General features: G+C 46.9%; 1 protein-coding gene across 1 annotated transcript; it reads right to left on the minus strand.

The window, feature by feature from the left end:
* Positions 1 to 587: 587 nt before the first annotated feature.
* F2RL3 (F2R like thrombin or trypsin receptor 3) lies at positions 588 to 6,830 on the minus strand. Its single transcript, XM_001369626.5, has 2 exons — positions 6,667 to 6,830; positions 588 to 4,715 (listed from the first exon to the last, which is right to left on the minus strand). Exons 1-2 carry the CDS (start codon positions 6,761 to 6,763, stop codon positions 3,643 to 3,645), a joined length of 1,170 nt encoding a protein of 389 aa, XP_001369663.2. The 5' UTR covers positions 6,764 to 6,830; the 3' UTR covers positions 588 to 3,642.
* Between the last annotated feature and the right edge of the window lie 13,246 nt (positions 6,831 to 20,076).

Raw genomic sequence — 20,076 nt, forward strand, 5'->3', positions numbered from 1 at the left:
AATGGGCAGCAGAGACAAGGCAGAACTCTCCATCCCTCAGCTGGTTTGTTTTCTCTACCAAGAAGAATGAGGCAGAGATCACAGAACAAAAAGGGCTAAAAAGGTCACTGAAAAAATGAGGAGAGAGCAACCACCCAGAGGGTTCGAGTTGCCAGTCCTGACTGAACCAGAGACAGCACAGTGGGCACGTGTGATTGCAGGGATCCTCGGGGAGTGCTGCAGAGCAGAAGTGTTCCCCAGATTAGAGATGAGAAAAGGTCTCAATTTTTGCCCCCAAAATGGTAGGGTGCAGAAGGGGGTGGAGAATCTAGAAGCCATTTACCCAGCACAGATTGTTGAGGGGATAGTCTGTGAGCATTTGAAAAGGGAAGCAAAGATCCCTGGGAACCAGAAGGGATTTATGAAAGAATGTCACAGTGGAGGCAACCATGAACAAGTCAGACTTGATTTTGTGTCCTGCTTTGTGACTGTGGGTAAGAGTAGGTCACACCCCTTTCCAGTCTCAGTTTCCTCATCTGCCAAATATAATGGATCCTTGCACTGCTAACTTCATGAGATTGTGGTGAAGAAAGTGTTTTACAAACAAGTCATTAACCAACCTTTATTAAGCACCTACTCAGTTCTGGGAATACAAAGAAAGGCACAAAGCAGTCCCTGCCCACAAGGAGTTTCCAGTCTAATGGGGGAGATGACATGCAAACTATATGCGTACAAGATGTAGACAGGGCAGCAGGATGGAGGGGGATCAGGAAAGGATGAGATTGGGCATCCGCTGTTGGCCGGTTTCCTCTCTTTGGAGTCAGACTAACTGCCTTCCAAGGGCACTTCCCCGGCTCGTGGATTCTCTGGTTCTCAGAGTCAGGATTAGAACCTGCGTTTTCTGACTGCAGACTCCGTGTCTGCCCTGCTACCTCTCTTGCCTCAGAGAACTGTTCTAGGTAAAGTTCTTTGCAGATCCCAAAGAGCCCTAGAAATAGGGGCTCTTATTACTGGCTGCTGGAAAGTGCCTAGCCCAGCAAGACAGACATTCTTTCTGCAATGGGGCTAGCAGGGAGAGAGTGGAGGAGTCCCGTTACCATCATATAAAGTAGGGCTGGCCAGGCAGGAAGTGAGAGAACCCCAGGTTCTTGTTAGAACAGATCCTCCCTGAGGCTCCAACCTCGTCCTCCAATGGGCATTTATCATCCCATTTGCCCACTGGCTCTTTCAGAGAGTAGGTCGAGTCACCAAGGTCAGAGAAACTCCAAATTCCAGGATATTATTGAAAGGATTTTGCAGGAATAGGCAAGATTCCTAGTGCTGCTCCCTTCATTCCACAAGCCTCCAGTCAAATGCTGACTCTTCTATTCCCTCTCTACCTTCTTCTCTCCTCCCTCCAACCTCCCATCCTCCGCATCCCTTGAATGGTAAGTTTGCTTGTTTCCACCTGCAAAATTCTCATTTCCTCATCTAGAAGAACTCTGGTCAAAGCCTGAAGGAGGACCCATGGCCATCTAGCAGACTGGATTGAGCATAGGATTTAGAACCTGGAGGACCTGGGCTTAAATCTAGCTATTTCCTGGCTAAGTGGCCCTGGACAGGTCACTTAATCTATAGGTGAGGTAAGCCTTTCTTTCCTCAGTGTAAGATAAAAGGGTCTGATTAGATGTGATTGAGGTCCTTCCTGGTTTCTTTAGGGAAGGGCCTGTGGAGGCCCCAGTCCTGGCTTAGTCTTTTGACAAAGTCAGGTTATCAACATTTGCCAGTAGCCTTCTGTCCTGAGAATGGCCCAGCTCAAGTGCCAATTTTAACTGTACAAAAGCAGAAAGACACCTCATGAAGAGCCCCAGTGGACTGTGGCAAAGAGAAACAGAATGAGAGCCTGCTCCTGGCTAGAGTCTGAGACCTGAATTCGAGAACCAACTTTGCCACTGAATGATGAAAAGACTGATATAGCAAAGAGATTGGTAACCAGGATTTGTAACCAGGCGCTGGGTTCAAATTCTACTTTATTACCCATGTGATCTTGTGAAAATTACTTAGACGCCCTCAGTTTCCTTTTCTTCTTTTGTCTATTGAGGGAGTTGGTATAAATGAGGGGCATCAGATAGTTGGACATGGACTTGGGAAACCCTGAGTTTGTATCCTGCCTCAAATACTTAATAGCTGTGACATTCTGAGCAAGTAATTTAACTTCTCAGCCTCAGTTTCCTTATCTGTAAAATGAATTTGATGACCTCCAAGGTCCCTTCTAGACTCCAATCTTTGACCCCATGAGCCCTCTCGGGGCTTCTCTTGCATCCCATATATACTGAAGTAAAGGTAGTTAGATTAGCTGATCTCTAAGGACTGTTGCAATTCCAACAGTCTGTGTCCTAAGGTCACTCCTCACCCTGATATTCTGTGCTCCAATGGTCTTCCCAGCCATGACCTGGATTGTAAGGGTCCCCCCAACTCTGATTTTCTGTGTCCTAAATGCCTTCCAACTGATGGGGCAGAATAAACCCAGCCAGCATGGCCCAGGTGGCTGCTGAAGAAGACACCAACTTGTCCCAGCTGCATGTTTTGGGTGCCAGGCCTCACCCTTGAGGCCCCTTTCCTCTCTCAGGGGCCACACCTACTTCAACTGAGGAGGGAGGGATCTGGGATCTTGAAAGTTCAGCCGGCAAGGACAGATCCCAATAAAACCAGGCATGGGATGTTGGAGTTGGAAGGGTCTTCCGTGACTTCCAAATCCTTTCCTGAAGTGTGGCATAACAGAACTACAGAACATGCCAAGTCATTGTCCAGCATTTCCTTCAATACCTCTAGGAATTCACCTCCCCCTGGGCAGCCCATTCTCCTTTTTTGCGGCTCTATTGTTAGAACATTTTTCTCATATTGGTCAAAATGTGTATACTAGTCCCTCCATCACTCTGTTGTTTTTTTTAACCCTCACCTTCCATCTCCGAATCAATACTGTGCGTGGGTTGCAAAGCAGAAGAGTGGGGTGGCTTAGTAGCAGCAAAAGCTGAAACTGCTCTGACAATCCTTCCAAGGCAGAGGAGCATTAAGGGCTAGGCAATTGGGGCTAAGTGATTTGCCCAGAGTCACACAGCTGGGAAGTGCCAGAGGCCAGATTTGAACCCAGGACCTCCTGTCTCTATGTCTAGCACTCTCTATCCTCTGAGCCACCTAGTTACCCCTCCTCTCCCAGTCTTGGTCCTGTTTCTTCCTTCTTTGGCCAAACAGAATATTCTGATCTCTTTCCTTCACTCACTAGAAGGCAGATAGTGTCTGTTATGTGCTCCCCACTCCCCCACGCTGTCCCCACTGAGTTTTCGCTTCTCCAGGACAGGCACCCTCAGAGCCATCAGTATTTATCCAACAGGAAAGAAGGTACTCGCCTTCCTTGGAAGTGGGGTTGGAGCTTCAAGGATTGTGAAAAGTCCTCTTGAAAATGGAAGCAGGGAGGCAGGCGGCTGACGCCCCCATGCCTAACCCCTCTCATCTCTCCAGTTTGGTGAGACAAGGATGAGGGTGGCAATTACAGGGCACCTTTGGGCCAGTGACAAAGGAGGGTTACCAGAATATACCAGAGATTCCTCTGGAGCTGACACAGAACAGGCCCATCTGTCCTGGAGCCACCTGTAGGCCAGATTCGGTGCCAGAGCCCATGAATCTCTAAAGGAGAGATGTAGAGCGGGTACCCAGCCCAGGGACATCTTCCTTGGAAGTTTTCTGGACTGCGAGCCTGCTCCTGTGCTGGTGACAAAGCTTTCCTTTGATTTTGTCCCTGAACTCCTCAGACACATAGTAATAGATGAACGGGTCCACACAGCTGTTGAGGGTGCTGATGGCCAAGCTGAGGACATACCATAGGTAGAGTTTTCCAAAGCCGTTGGCCTTGGGATCCGAATAGTGGATGAGCAGGAGAAAGTTGCTGGGGGTGAAGAGTACAACCACCGAGGCCAGCACCAGCACTGTGAGCTTGATGGCATGGCTGTACTTCTCCCCACTGGCTGCCAGGGCGCAGATGACAGAGCTGTAGCAAAAGAGAATGACCAGCAGTGGGAGGAGGAAGCCCAGCACAACCAAGCAGACGAAGATGTTCAGGAAATGGCCAGTCTGCTCATCTTCAGGAAGCACGTCGTGGCACACGATGAGCCCAGAGCTGCCGTGCAGGGGGTAGGACTGCCTAAAGACAGTCAGGGGCAGGGTGAGGGAGGCCGCCCCAAGCCACGCCACGACACAGAGGCAGCTGGCAAAGGCTGGGCTGCGCACAGAGCGGGAGAAAAAGGGCTGGACGATGGCCAAGTACCTGTCCAGACTGATGCAGGCAAGGAGTAACATGGAACAGTACATATTTCCATAGAAGAAAGCAGTCACCAGGCGGCAAAGGCCCTCCTCAAAAATCCAGTTGTGGCCCAGAAAATAGTAGGAGATCTTGAAGGGGAGGACTAGAACCAGGAGCAGGTCAGCCACAGCAAGGTTCATCAGAAAAATGGTGGAAGGCAGCCTCTGGATCTTGGTAGCCAGCACCCACAAGGCTAAGCCATTGGCTGGCAAGCCCACCAAGAAGACAAGAGTGTAGAGGGAAGGTACCAAGCTTGTGGAGACCCAGCTAAACAGGAGCTTCCGGAGCTCATTCTCCAGATACAGGTAGATAGTGTTATTAATTTTCATCTTCTGCCCAGGGATGCTCCTTGGGATGGGAAATACTGAAGTGTTATTGGTGGGGCCATCTTCATTTTCACCTGTGGCAAGAATCAACTATGGATTAGCAGGCCAGACCTCTTAATCATGGAAACAGTCCCTCCCCCCATGCGAATGACCACCATCAACTGGTCAATTCCATGAGGAAGGTAAGGTTTAAAAAAAGTGGGATGGGCTGTATGTAGTCTCATTGCAAGGAATTAGAGAGAAGGAAGAATGCGTCTGGAAGAGGAAGGCAAGCTGGCAATGCTTAGTGGGTCAGTCAATCAATAAACATTTATTGAGCACCCACTGTGTGCTAGGCACTGTGCTAAGCACGCCATCGCTTCTGTCATTAGCCATATCAGAAAGAGCCTTTGATGATTCCCAAAGTGCCTTTGAACACAAAATGCAAGAGCTAGAAAGGATCTGAGAAATTGAGTCCATTTCCTCCATTTTGCAGAAGTGGCAATTGAGTCCCAGCAATTTGCCTGTGGTCCCAGAACAGGACTCTGAGCTATGCTGCCACATCCCGAAACTGGAATGAATAATGACACTGAAAATGGTCCCCGACCCAGACCAACATGTCAGGCTTTTCCAGGAAGTTACCCAGATGCTAATCTTCTCATCCCACTCTGAAAGAGCTTGATTTGGCCCCTAGTGAATGCTTCCCTCCCTCCCTCCCTCCCAGTGTGGTGGCAGCTCTTTAGTCTTCCAGATACTCTGGGTAGACCGTATGGGTGACGGGAAATGGTGGAGAAGTCATTGACAAGGAGACAGCCTGGCATAGAGTCCTGGCCACTGGTGGGCCTCTTGGAGGGGACCTCAGTAGGAAGGACCATCAACCTTCCACACCACCTAATCTCCCCCACTCATTTAATAGGTGAAGAAGAAGGGGGAACTTGCCTAACTTGTTCAACAGAGAGTAAATGGCAAAGCCTCTATCTCAAGAGATTCCACTTCAAGATGCTCTATCCCAACCCTGTCCCTATACTTATTTTACAGATGGGGAAACTGAGGCCCAGAGAAATTAAACGATTTACCCATGGTCACACAGATAATGGCAAGGCTAGGGTCCAAAACAAAATCCACTATTCTTTCCCCGATATCATGCTGCTTCCCTCTTCCCAGGATACCCCAAAACAAACCCTCCCAAGACTAGAGCCCCAAGTGGAAGTATTACTAGCTTGGAGAAAATAGGACCAACCTTCAGGGTGCCAGTATGTTTGGGTGTGTGTTGGGGACTAGAGGTAGGTGTTATAACATTTTTCCACCCTGTAAGAGCCACCTAACCTGGCCCTTGTTTCCCAGGCTCCTCATCTGTAAAATGAGCTGGGAAAGGAAAGGACGAATAGCTCCAGTGTCTTTCCCAGGAGAACCTCAAATGGGGTCAGAAGAGTGGGATACGACAGAAACAACTGAATTACAGCAACAACAACATGGCCAGGCACCGCGCTATAACATTTTGCTATTTGATAGCAGAGATTCCGTTGGAATATCATTGGACTAGGCAATCTCTGAGGTCCCTTCGTCCCTTCCGAATCTCACATTATGGGATTCCATGGCTTAAACTCAGCAATCCCCTCCTCGTCTCTAGTGCGGCATAGTGGGGGAAATATTGGAGATAGTCTATATAGATGGGTTTATAGCTGACCCTCGGTTTCTTAATTTACACATGGGGGACTTGAACTAGATAATCCCTAAAATCTCGTGAACCCTACATCATATAACGTTGCGAGTCCAGCCCTCTATCCCACACCGGCCTCGGGCACTCTGTTCATCTCAGCCGCTCAGTCAGGAACAGAATCTCAATGGCAGGACTGCCTGTGTTGGTCCCTTACCTGTCCGCCCTCCCAGAATGTCCTACATTCTCTGGACCTGACTCCCAGGAGGAGTATCGGCAAGGCAGGGCGGGGGGCTACGAGAACTCTTTGGGCCCCCCTCCCAATCAGGGAACCTAAAGCAGGCAGTTCAGAACCTTCCTGTTGCCCTTCTCCTAAAAGGTGAACTTACCCGTGTTGTTAGTATCATCATCGTAGAAAGTCAGTGTCAGGCAGCCAGCCAGGAGGCAGTAGACTAGGAAGAGGATGGGGCTGCAGGAGCTCTGCATGGTCCAGTGTACCAGGCTGGGACTGAATGGAGCAGGAGCTGAGAGCCAGTGGGACTACATTGTTCCAAAAGGCTGATAGGAGCTGCTGTGATGAGGCATTTCCTGCTGAGGCCACACACACAGACACACACACACACACACACACACACACACACACACACGGATGTGGACACTCCAGCCTTGAGCATTTCCTGATGAGGAGACCATAATTGTGTTTAGATTAATGCAGCCAGGCCTGCGTTAAGGACATGCGGGACATGCACATCTGCTCTAGGGCCATGTCACCCAGTGGCAGCAGCTGAAGAGGGATGGGCAGGAGGCCAGACGTGGCTCTTTTAGCATCTGCATGGGTACCAATGCTTCATTTTGAGCCAATCCAAAGGTGGGAGCGGTAGACAGTCCTTGACTGCATGGCCAAGCCATTAACCCACTGACTGCCAGCTAAGGCTGGAAGAGAGTGCTAAGAGTGGAGAAGAAGGAGAGAGCCAAGCCAGGGAATCAGTTAGCTCTCTAACCTCCTCTGAGGTCCTGACATTGTGCCCTCTGTGGCATTCCCCCTCCATAAAGACAGGAAGAAGCTCAGGGCAGAACCCAAGGAAAGTAGGATGAGGAGACAGGAAAAGTTGGGAATGGGAAGATAAACACAGGAAGGGAATGGTCTTTTCTTTCCAACTGCAACCTCGAATCTGGATTTTGTCTCTCGTCAGCTGACGACATGTGACTCAGTATCTTTCCCAGATTGTTTTTTTCCATTTTGGAAAGGCCCAACTAACTAAATCAGGAAGGACCAAGGAGGAATTAGCCATTGTCTCCATGGTCCCAAAAGTCAGGCAAAAGCCAGGGGCAGGGAAGTAACAGGGACTTAACTGCCAACCAAATCCTTGGTCCCTTCAATTCTGTGCCCAACCAGGGTCTACCTGTTGGTTGGTTCATAGAATGAAAACAGGAAAAGCCCTGCCTGGTGGATGATTCAGGGCTCCTGCCCGGCTCTTAGAAATGCCAGAGCCCAGGGCCTGGCAAAGGCTGGGTTAAGACTGAAAGGACTATGAGGACTATGAGGAAGGCGGGAGCCCAGTGGGAGTTAGAGCAACTTTCACCCTCCTCATTTTCAGTAAAGTCACAGGAGGTATCTGCCCATCTCCAAAAGCCCAAGGGGCATTTTCCAGCTCAACAATGGTGTGAGTAGAAGTTAATGGGTCCTCCCAGGTTCTGGCTGTTAGCCACCCAGCCACTATCTCAACCACTAAGCCTGCCCTGCCTTCCACCTTCCGGTCCAAGAACTTAGAATGGCACCAATTAATCAACACTGTTTACAGCCCTCGCCCAGAGGCTCCAGAGAGATGAGATGGCAAAGAGGAGCATTAGACGCTTCTCTCGGAGATCTCCCAGGGGATGGAGTTGGGGCTAGAGTTCTGTAGAGGAGGAAAGAATGCTGGCCACATCATTTCTCAAATCTGTAGAGAACTAAGTCAAATGGATAAGAGTGCAAGTCATTGCCTAGTTGATAAAAGATCGAAGGATATGAACAGGCTGTTTTCAAATGAAGAAATCAGAACTATCTCTAGTCATATGAAAAAATGCTCTAAAACAACTCTGAGGTAGCACCTCACACCTAGCAGATTGGCCAACATGACAAAAGGACAATTAAAAAGAGATGATGGGGATGTGGGGAAATAGGGACCCAAAGGCACATTTGGTGCAGTTGTGAACTGATCCAACCATTCTGGAGAGTAATTGGAACACTGTGCCCAAAGGGCTATAATCTCCTTGGGCCCTGGAATAGCACTACTAGGTCTGTATCCCAAAGAGGTTTGTTTAACAAAGGAAAAAGACCCGCTTGTACAAAAACATTTAGAGCAGCTCCTTCGGTGGTGGCAAAGAATTGGACACTGAGGGGCCGCCCATCAATTGGGGAATGGCTGAACAAGTTGTGGTATATATGGCAGAATACTAGTGTGCTGTAAGGAATGATGAGCACCGTAATTTCCAGGAAAACCTTAAAAGATCTACAAAGTGAAATGAGCACAACATTACACACAATAACAATAGTGTTGTAACTGAAAGACTTAACTGTTTTCAGCAATACGGCAATCCAAGATGATTCCAAAAGGACTTGGGGTGGGGGGGATGCTCTCTACCTCCACAGAAAGAACTTATGGAGTCCAAATGCAGATTGAAATACACTTTGGGGTGGGGATGGGGGGCAGCTGGGTGGCTCAGTGGCTTGAGAGCCAGGCCTAGAGATGGGAGTCCTGGGTTCAAATCTGCCCTTTAGATGCTTCCCAGCTGGGTCACCCTGGGCAAGTCACTTAATCCCCATTGCCTAGCCCTTACCTCTCTTCTGCCTTGGAACCAATACACAGTATTGATTCCAAGACAGAAGGTAAGGGTTTAAAAAGAAAATAAATATACTTTTTTCACTTTATTTTTATAGGGGGGTTTTTTGGTCTATGTTTTCTTTCACAACATGATAAATATGGAAATGTGTTTTGTAGGGCTACACGTGTATCACCTGCATACAATTGCTTGCCTTCTCAGTGAGTGAGTAGAGGATTTGGAAACTTGCAATTAAAAAATGAATATTAAAAATTGGTTTTAGATGTAATTGAAAAAATAAAATATTTAATAAAAATGGTGACCATGGAATCTGAAGACATTCCTGATACTGTTACCCTGGACAAGCCATCAGATTTAGAGATGGAAGAGACCCTAGGCTAATCTACTCCCCTCATTTTACAGATGAGAAATACACAATTCTATCAGCCTAGAGACCTGCATTCCTTCTAGCACAGACCAGAACATGTCCTCAGGAGCTGCCTGCAGACCACAGGCATTTCCTTGACTGGATTGGAACCCCGTTCTTCCTAAGCCTAGCACCCTATCCACTACACTAGAATTCTTCCCATTTGATAGATGAATAAAATGAGAGCCAGAGCAACACATAAATAGAACACACAGCCACTAAGTAACAGAAGAGTCCCTGACTCTAAATCTAGTGCAGGAAATCTCCTAAAAAAATAAAATTTTAAAAAAAGGAGCTTTGAGAAGCAGCTTTAAGATAGAAGAGTAAGGGCTAGGCAGATGAGATTAAGAGATTTGCCCAGGGTCACACAGCTAGGAAGTGTCTGAGGTCAAATTTGAACCCAGGGCCCCCTTGACTTGAGGCCCATTGCTTTATCTGCTGAGCCACCCAGCTGCCCCAGGCACCCTCTGTGCAGGACTGGCTTTGGGGAAACCAGGGTCTGACAGCATTTTCTATCCTGGTGAAACTGACACAAAAACTCCCCAGTGAGAGATTCTGAAATAGACACCTGCTGCTGCTCCCATGTTCCTCTGCTCCTCCAGCTGTCTCTGCCTCCCTGTCTTTCTCTCTCTTTTACCTCCTTCTCTGCTTGCTTAAATGAAGCAGGGCAGCCTCTCTTCCTTAGACCTCCAGCCTAGGGCCCATCTCCATGGTCGGCCTGCCTCTTCCAGGCCAACCTTTATTGCCTTCAGCCCTCAGATGCCCTCAGATGTCAGCGCTTCTAGCCTAAGCCAGAAAGGGAGCAGAGTCTTGAAGCAAACCAGGGAAACTAAGAGGGAGGGAGGGGCTGGAGCCTTCGAGGTGTGAGGAACAGGCAGTGAGTGTGTCAAGGTGGGGGATGGAGAGTCAGGGTGGAGGAACAGAAAGTAGGTCAGTGTAAGGAGGTCACAGAGTGCGTGGAAGGCAGCGCAGGGTACACAGACTTAAAGAGTAGCAAGTTGCAGGTTAGGAAGGGATTTCAATGCCAGAGGACTTTACATTGATCTGGAGGCAATGGGAGGCAGTAGAGTTAGGTAGGGATTTAGGAGAATTAGCTTGTCAATAAGTGGAGATGGACCAGGAAAGAAGGAAGGAAGGAAGGAAGGAAGGAAGGAAGGAAGGAAGGAAGGAAGGAAGGAAGGAAGGAAGGAAGGAAGGAAGGAAGGAAGGAAGGAAGGAAGGAAGGAAGGAAGGAAGGAAGGAAGGAAGGGAGGGAGGGAGGGAGGGAGAGAGGAAGGAAGAAAGGGAGGGAGGGAGGGAGGGAGGGAGAGAGGGAGGGAGGGAGGAAGAAGGAACCTATCAGATTGCTTAACATGACAAAAAAAAAAAGGAAAATGCTACAGGGAGTATGGGAAAATTGAGACACTAATGCACAGTTGGTAGGATGGTGACCTGGCAAAGAATTGGAAACTGAGGTGACATTTGTGGTATATGATTGTGATAGAATGCTATTGTGCCATAAGAAATGATGAGCAGTTTACAACAATGACCAACATGGAAATGTGTTTTGCATGATAAGATATATGTGGCCCAGAACAAATTGCTTACCATTATCTGAGTGGGGGGAGGGAAGAAAGTGGGGGGAGACATTTTGGATCTTATAATTTTGGAAAACATATGTTGAAAATTATTATTATGTGTAATTGGGAAAATAAAATATCTTTGAATTAAAAATAAAAATATAAATTATTTTTTATAATGAGTAGGATTTCAGAAAAATCTGAAAAGACTTACCACGAATTGATGCAAAGTGAAGTGAACAGAACACTGTACATAGTAATAGTAACATTGAAATCATCAAACCAATGTGATACTGGCTTAGAAATAAAGTAATGAATCAATGACAGATTAAGTAATCAGCACCTAGTAGTTAATGTCCATAGCAGCTTAGTGTTCTGTAAACCCAAAGATCCAAACGTGGGGGGAAAGATCCTACTATTTAGCAAAAGGTTGCTGGGAAAACTGGAAAGCAGTAGGCAGAGACTAGGAATGGACCAGCATCTTACACCATATACCAGGATAAAGTCAAAATGGATACTTCATCTAGAAATAATACCATAAACAAATTAGAGGAACATGGAAAAGTTTACGTGTCAGATTTATGGATAATGGAAGAATTTAATGCCAAACACAACATAAAGAACATTACAAAAAAATGAAATGGATAATTTTGATTACGTCGAATTTAAAAGTTTTTGCACAAACAAAACCAATGCAACCAAGATTAGAAGGGAAACAACAATTTGGGAGAAAATTTATAGTATCTCTGACAAAAGCTTCATTTCTCAAATATATAGAGAACTGAGTCAAATCTATAAAAATTCAAAGCATTCTCCAATTTTAAAATGGTCAAAGGATATGAACAGATAGTTCTCAGAGGAAGAAATTAAAACTATCCATAGTCATATTTAAAAATGCTCCAAATTACTATTGATTAGAGATGGAAGATCCTTAGAACAGAAAGTATCAGAACCAAGAGGGTCCTTTATCATTTACAGACAATGGGAGCTCAATACCTAATTAGCTAAAAGGATTGGTCATAATTGAATTGTTATTGTATATAGCCTGGTTGCCACATTCCAGCTGAGCCCCAGTTCAGTCCTGAGCTGGCTCAGATGCCCCTCCAACAGGAAGGAATCCAGAGAAACTAAACCTTGTGGTCCCTCTTCTCCACAGGAAAACTCACTCCTACCATGAGATCTGTTTTACCTGTCTTACCACTGCCCCAGCTGAAATGAGCCTAAGAAGTTGATGTGGGTCTTTCTTTGGTGCTGTGTATGCTGGGCACTTACCCCTGGAATAAAAAATGAAAATCAAGGCTTTGTAAGCCAGAGCCATCCCCCAACCCCTTCCCATGGCACCTGGTGGGGCATGGTTTGGCCAGTTGGAAACTTCACCCAGCAACATCTCAGGTTTTTGAAGGTGACATCCTTACCACTTCTCAAGCCTAAGTCATTATCATTTTAGTAACATGGAGAAGTTGGAACCAAAATGAAGAAGACCTTGCCTTTTTTGGTGAAAATCCATAGGAGCTGCAATAATGGAGGAAAGCATGGAAACAGCGAGGGGCCCAGGAGACCTAACAACGGTCCCCATTCTTTGAGCACACTAAGGTTTCCAAAGTGCTTTCCCCTTAACCTTGTAAGATGGATTCAATTATTATTTTTTTAAACCCTTACCTTCTGTCCTAATGACAACTCTAAGACAAGAAAGGGCAAGGGCTAGGCAAATGGGTTAAATGACTTGCTCAGGGTTACACAGCTAGGAATGGTCTGAGACCAGATTTGAATCCAGGTAGGGTTCAAACCTAGACCTGGAGCTCTGTCCACTTTGTCACCTAGCTACCCCTGATTCAAATATTACTCCATTTATTCAACTAACAAAAATCTCTTTTCTTTCCCTCCTACCTCTCATCCATTGGAAAGGGGGCTGGGGGTGGAGGAAGCCTTGTAACAAACATGTATAATTAGTAGTAGTGGTAGTCTCTCGGTGATCGAGAATGACAATTGTCTTTGTGCAGTTTCATCTACAGTATACCCTCATGTGGCTTTGGAGTCCAAAGGCTGAGGCGCAAAGTTTGTGACACATGGGGCATGGGATGCCAGTTGTTACAGGAGGTGCGGTTGTGGCCTGGTGTCGGCGTTCACGCGCAGCAGCAAGACATCGACGTCGCTCATCTTCAAAGGTGGCAGCGGCATGGTTAATGTGGGTTCGCCAGCTGCTTCTGACAGAGGCAGCGAGTTCTAGTTGCTTTGGTGTAATGCCAGCCCACTTCAAGTTGGACTTTAGCTGATCCTTGAATCTTCTCTTTGGTCGGCCTTGTTTCCTGAGTCCAGCTGACAGTTCACCATAGAATACCTGTCTTGGTATTCGCTGTGGGTCCATGCGGATGACTGGTCCAGACCATCGTAGCTGGGTTTTGAGGACCAGGACTTCGATGCTGGTGGAGTTGGCTCTGTCGATGACTTCCTGATTGTTGATTCGGTCCTGCCATCGGATCCTCCTGATTGACCAGAGGGAGAGTTGGTGGAATTGCTCCAGCTGTTTCATGTGCTTTCAGTACAGTGTCCATGTCTCACAACCATACAGGAGCAAGCTGAGGACCACTGCGTTATACACTTTGAGCTTCATCGCAGTGCTTACACCTCTGTGTTGGAGGACTTTGCAGCGCAGCTGCCCAAGTGCCTGGCTGGCCTTTTGTATCCTGGCATTAATCTCGTGGTCTATGGACCCGTGGTTGGTGATGGTGCTGCCCAGGTACTTGAAAGTGTTGACATTAGAAAGCTGCGTGCCATCGATTGTAATGCATGGCTGGTTAGTTGGCCTCCCTGGTGCAGGTTGGAACAGCACCTCTGTTTTGCTGAGTCTGATAGTCAGGCCAAACAGTTTTGTTGCGATGGAGAACCTGTCCACAATGGTTTGGAGATGATTTTCTTGGTGGGCCATGAGAGCACAGTCATCTGCGAAGAGAGCTTCCAGGATGAGTCTCTCTGTTGTCTTTGTTTTTGCAGTCAGGCAGCGAAGGTCAAATAGTGAGCCATCCAGTCGGTATTTGATGTAGACACCCAGGTCTAGATCCATCACAGCGTGTCGTAATACTTGGGTGAAAAATAGGTTAAATAGTACCGGAGCAAGGACACAGCTTTGTTTCAAGCCATTGGAGATGTTGAAGCGATCCGAAGTCTCTCCACCAGATAGGACTTCCCCTGTCATGTCGACATGAAAGAGCTGGATCAGTTTGACGAATTTTGCTGGGCAACCGAGCTTGCTGAGGATCACCCACAATGCGTCCCTGTTCACTGTGTCGAATGCCTTTGTCAGGTCTATGAAGACAATGTAGAGACTCAGGTTCTGCTCAAGGCATTTTTCCTGCATTTGCCTCACCATGAAGATCATGTCGATGGTGTTGTGATCTGGTGGGAAGCCACATTGTGATTCAGGCAGGTTTTGCTCTGAGACAGATGACAGGAGTCTGTTGAGTATAACACGGGCGAGGATCTTTCCAACAGTGGAGAGTAGTGAGATGCCTCTGTAGTTGTCACAGGCTGCTCGTGAGCCTTTGTTCTTGTATAGGGCTAGGATGGAGGCATCTCTGAGTTCTGGGGGCATGTCTTCCTCTTCCCATATGCTGGTCAGCACTATGTGGAATGCCTGGAGCGCCTTTCCATTTAAAGCCTTGTACACCTCGGTTGGGATCCCGTCTTTACTGGGTGCCTTGCCTGCACTCATTTGTTTAATGGCTTTTGGGACTTCCTCTATTGGAGGAGGGATGTCAAGTTGTTCAATGGAGTGGTTTTGGGGGATCTGGTCAAGGGCGCTTTGGTCGACTGAAGAGGGTCGGTTGAGAAGCTGACTGAAGTGTTCTTTCCACCTGTTGCTGATGCCTTTTTTTATCTTTTATGAGAGTGTCACCGTCAGAGGAGAGCAAGGGAGTGGTGGTGGGTTTTAATGGCCCATAGACAGTCTTGAGGGCACTGAAAAATTGTTTGTAGTTTTTCATATCAGCAAACCGCTGGATTTCTTCTGCCTTTTTTTCCCACCATCAGTCTTGCATCTTCCTGATCTCACACTGTGCCGTGGCTTGGAGAGACTTGAATCTGTCTTTTTTAGGAGCAGAGTTTGGGTTATTTTGCCACTCCATAAAGGCTTTGTTCTTCTTGCAAATAACAGAAATAACATGTATAATTAATCAAAACAAAGTCCCTCATTGTCTGTGTCTGAAAGTGTTTGCCTCACTCTGCACTCGGAGTCCAATCCTTCTCCATCAGGAGGTGGGCAGCCTGCTTCATCCTGGGTCCTTGGGAATCCTGGCTGGTCACTGTGCTAATCATAGTTCTTAATCCTAGGAACTATAATTCTTAATATTAATTCTAAGATGGAAGGTAGGGGTTTAAAAAAGAAAAAGAAACAAAGAGATGAGACCTGAAAGAACAAGAGGAGCAGCAACTATCCATCAATGGGCATTTCCTGAGCACTCAAAAGAAGAGGCAAAAACAGGGAGGAGCATTCAGTCTTACGTTCAGACTGGGGAGACAGAACCCATTTAACTAGGAGCAGACAGATACAAACTGGAAGGGAATCTCAGGAGAAAAGAAAGCAAGTAAATATATTATAAGAACGAAAATGAATGGGTGAGATAGAATTATGCTGCGTGATCAGAGGGAATGGTTATAACTATTTTAATCTAAAATGTATTTTTTTTAAGTATAAATAGGCCTAAATGTACATCTAGTTTGGTGCGGGGTGGGGGTGAGGGGGGGGGAATGTTTTAAGTTTGTGGTGAAGGTCATTCTGCAATAAAAGAACAAAACAAAAGCTCCTCCAGGAGGGAGGGCCTGTGGGGCAAAGGGGCCAGTAAAGCCCCACCAGGCCAGCCTGCACTAAGGGAGGCCCCCAGGGGCCCCTCTACCGGAACTGGCCTAGACAGAGGGGAAGTGTGGATGCTCACCAGTTAAGCTATCACCTCAGCTCCCAGCTTCCTGGCCGATGTTTTCCAAGGAAAGCCTCCGGTGTGCGTTTGGCCCAAATGGGCCCCTCTCGGGCCAGCCACAGACATTCCTCCACTACAACTGCATCTTGTTCTGTGTGGGGACGTCCCTGACTCAAGTACAATCACGTTTGAGTGCTTCACATTTGATTCATAATAGAGAATGTCAGAGCTAAGAGGGATCTTAGAACGCATGCTATCAGGGAGAGAAGGGTCAATAGAACAGAGAACAGCAGCGTTGGGAGGGAGATCATAGAATACTGAGTGTCAGAGCTAGGAGGGACCTTGAAACAGAATGGCAGGGGCTGAGGAGGGACGCATCAAAACACAAAACTTGATAACTGGGGAGTATTTAGAACACAAGGAGTGTCAGAGCTGGGAGGGAGCTTAGAACAGAGAATGTCAGAGCTGGGAGGGAGCTTAGAACAGAGAGTGTCAGAGCTGGAAGCAAGCTTAGAACAAAGAATGTCAGAGCTGGGAGAATACTTCGAACAGACAATGTTAGAGCTGAGAGTTAGCTTAGATAAGAGAATGTCAAAACTGGGAGAGACCTTAGAACAGAAAATGTCAGAGCTGGAAGAAACCTTAGAACAGAGAGTGTCAGAACTGGGAGGGAGCTTAGAACAGAGAATTTCAGAGCTGGGACAAAGCTTAGAACAAAGAATGTCAGAGCTGCACGAACCTTAGAACAGAGAATGTCAGACCTGGGAGGGAAATGAGAACAATGTCAAAACTGGAAGGGAATTCAGAACATAGAATGTCAGAACTGGATGGAGTATAGAACAGAGAATGACAGAACTCGGAGGGAGCTTAGAACAGAGAATGTCAGAGCTGGCATGGAGCTTAGAACACAAAATGTCAGAGCTGGGAGGAAACTTAGAACAATGTCAGAACTGGGAGGGAGCTTAGAACAGAGAATGTAAGAGCTGGGAGAGTCCTTAGAACAGAGAAGGGTAGAGCTGGGAAATATCATAGAACAAAGAATGTCAGAGATGGGAGAGTCCTTAGAACAGAGAATGTCAGATTTGGGAGTGAGCATAGAACAGAGAATGTCAGAGCAAGATAGAGACCTTAGAACAGAGAATGTCAAAACTGGGAGAAATCTTAGAACAGAGAATGTCAGAGCTCAGACTGAGCTTAGAACAGAGGATGACAGCGGTGGCAGGGAGCTTAGAACAAAGAATGTCAGGGCTGGGAGGGAGCTTAGAACAGAGAATGTCATGGCTGGGAGAGTCCTTAGAAAAGAGAATATCAGAGCAGGGAAGGAGATTACCAAAGAAAATGTCAGAGCTTGGGGGGAGCTTAGAACAAAGAATGTTACAGCTAGGAGAGTCCATAGAACAGAGATTGTCAGAGCTTTGAGAGTATTTAGAACAGAGAATATCAGAGCTGGGAGGGAGCTTAGAACAGAGAATGTCAGAGTTGGGAGGGAGCTCAGAACAGAAAATGTCAAAACTGGGAGAAACCTTAGAACAGAGAATGTCAGAGCTCAGACTGAGCTTAGATCAGAGAATGTCAGAACTGGGAGAGACCATAGAACAGAAAATGTCAGAGCTGGGAGAGACTTTAGAACAGAGAATGTCAGAGCTGGAAGTGAGCTTAGAACAGAGAATGTCAGAGATTGGAGAGTCCTTTGAACAGAAGGATAGAGATGAGAAATATCATAGAACAAAGAACGTCAGATCTGGGAGAGTCCTTAGAACAGAGAATGTCAGATTTGGGAGTGCTCATAGAACAGAGATTGTCAGAGCAGGATAGAGACCTTAGAACAGAGAATGTCAGAGCTGGGAGAGTCCTGAGAACAAAGAATGTCAGAGCTCGGCCTGAGCTTAGAAAAGAGAATATAAGAGCTGGCAAGGAGCTTACAACAGAGAATGTCGGAGCTTAGAACATAGAATATCACAGCTGGGAGAGTCCTTAGAGCAGAGAATGTCAGAGCTTTGAGGGTCTTTAGAACAGAGAATATCAGAGCTGGGAGGGAGTTTAGAACAGAGAATGTCAGAGCTGGTAGTGAGCTTAGAACAAAGAATGTCAGAGCAGGGAGAGTCCTTAGAAGGGAGAATGTCATAGCTGGGACTGATCTTAGAACAGAGAGTGTCAGACCTGGCAGGGAATTTAGAACAAAGAATGTCAGACCTGGGAGGGAGATTTGAACAGAGAATGTCAGAGATGGGAGAGTTCTTAGAACAGGAAATGGCACAGCTCGGAAGGAGTTTAGAATAGAAAATTTCAGAACTGGGAGAGACCTGAGAACAGAGAATGTCAGAGCTGAGACAGACCTTAGAACAGAGAATGTGAGAACAGGGAGAGTCCTTAGAACAGAGAATGTGAGAACAGGGAGAGTCCTTAGAACAGAGAATGGCAGAGCTAGAAGTGACCTTAGAACAGAGAATGTCAGAGCTGGATAGAGACCTTAGAACAGAGAATGTCAAAAGTGGGAGAAAGCTTAGAACAAAGAATTTCAGAGCTGAGACTGAGATTAGAACACAGCATGGCAGATCTGGAAGGGAGCTTAGAATAAAGAATGTCAGGACTGGGACGGAGCTTAGAACAGAGCATGTTGTAGCTGGGAGAAACCTTAGAACAGAGAATGTCAGAGCTGGGACGGAGCTTAGAACAGAGAATGTCAGAACTTGGAGAGTCCTTATAAGAGAGAATGTCAGAGCTGAGAGGGAGCTTAGAGCAGAGAATGTCAGAGCTGGGAGGGAGCTTAGAACAAAGAATGTCAGAGCTGGGAGAATCCTTAGAATAGAGAATGTCAGAGCTGGGAGGGAACTCAGAACAATGTCAAAACTGGGAGGGAACTTAGAACAGAGAATGTCAAAGCTGGGGGGGGGAGCATAAAACAGAATGTCAGTGCTGGGAGGGAGCTTAGAGCAGAGAATGTCAGAACTGGGAGAGACCTTAGAACAGAGAATGTCAGAGCTGGGAAGACCCGTCGAATAGAGGATGTCAGAGCTGGGAGGACCCTTAGGACACTGAATATCAAATCTGGGGAAACCCCTAAGATGACAGAATGTCAAATCTGGGAGGGACCTTGAAACAGAAAGTCAATGCTGGAGAAGCAGCCAGGGTGCCTCAGAATACAAAATTTTATTGCTGGAGAGTATTTAGAACACAAAACATATCAGAGCTGGGAGGGCCCCTTGGAGCACAAAATATAAGAGCTGGGAGAACTCAGAACACAGAATGTTAGACATCATCTAAAAGGAAAGTACCTCTTGGAGTCAGGGTTTGGGAACATGAAGAATAATGTGTAAGGGGGCAGCTGGGTGGCTCAGTGGATGGAGAGCCAGGCCTAGAGACGGGAAGTCCTAAGTTTAAATCTGGCCTCAGACACTTTCCAGCTGTGTGACCCTAGGCAAGTCACTTAACCCCCATTGCCTAGCCATTACCACTCTTCTGCCCGTGAGCCAATATACAGTATTGACTCCAAGAGAGAAGGTGAGGGTTTAAAAAAAGGAGGTCAAAATTACTCTCCCAGCAGCAATCCTTCACACATCTGGCTTGCGCTGCCTCATGAAACACAGAATTGCAATAAGTCAGACAACTCGAGAGTCTCAGAGCTGGAAGAGACTGCTGAGGTCATCTAGTCTAAGCCTGACCATAGCAGGAATCATCTACCTCCATGTCTTAGCATAGCAAACAATAATACTAATAATTGCCCACCTTTCTGAAGGGGGTTGCAATTATTATTGCCAGACCCCACAGGCTCTTTCTGAATCGTGAGTGTACCAGTGGGCTGACAGATATATATGTGGCACTTACTGTGTGCCCTACACTTTGCTAGGTTCACTCAAAGTAAGGCAGAGGCGAGGCCTCTTTTGTAGGACTTTAGAGGACAGAGAGAGATCGGTGAGCCCTGGAGTAAGAGAGAGCTTTGACAGAGGCCCTGAAGAAGGAGTTATGTTTGGAAAAGCAGAGAACAGGAAAAGAAATCCTAGGAAGAGAGAACTTCTGATGGTCCTTGTCCAGAGCGACCAAAGCTTTGCCAAATGCCAACACTGGGTTCCCCCCTTTCTTGCCTCCTTTTCACCAACATTC

The sequence above is a fragment of the Monodelphis domestica genome, chromosome 3, assembly GCF_027887165.1.
Source record: "Monodelphis domestica isolate mMonDom1 chromosome 3, mMonDom1.pri, whole genome shotgun sequence".
In the NCBI taxonomy this organism is placed as follows: Eukaryota; Metazoa; Chordata; class Mammalia; order Didelphimorphia; family Didelphidae; genus Monodelphis; species Monodelphis domestica.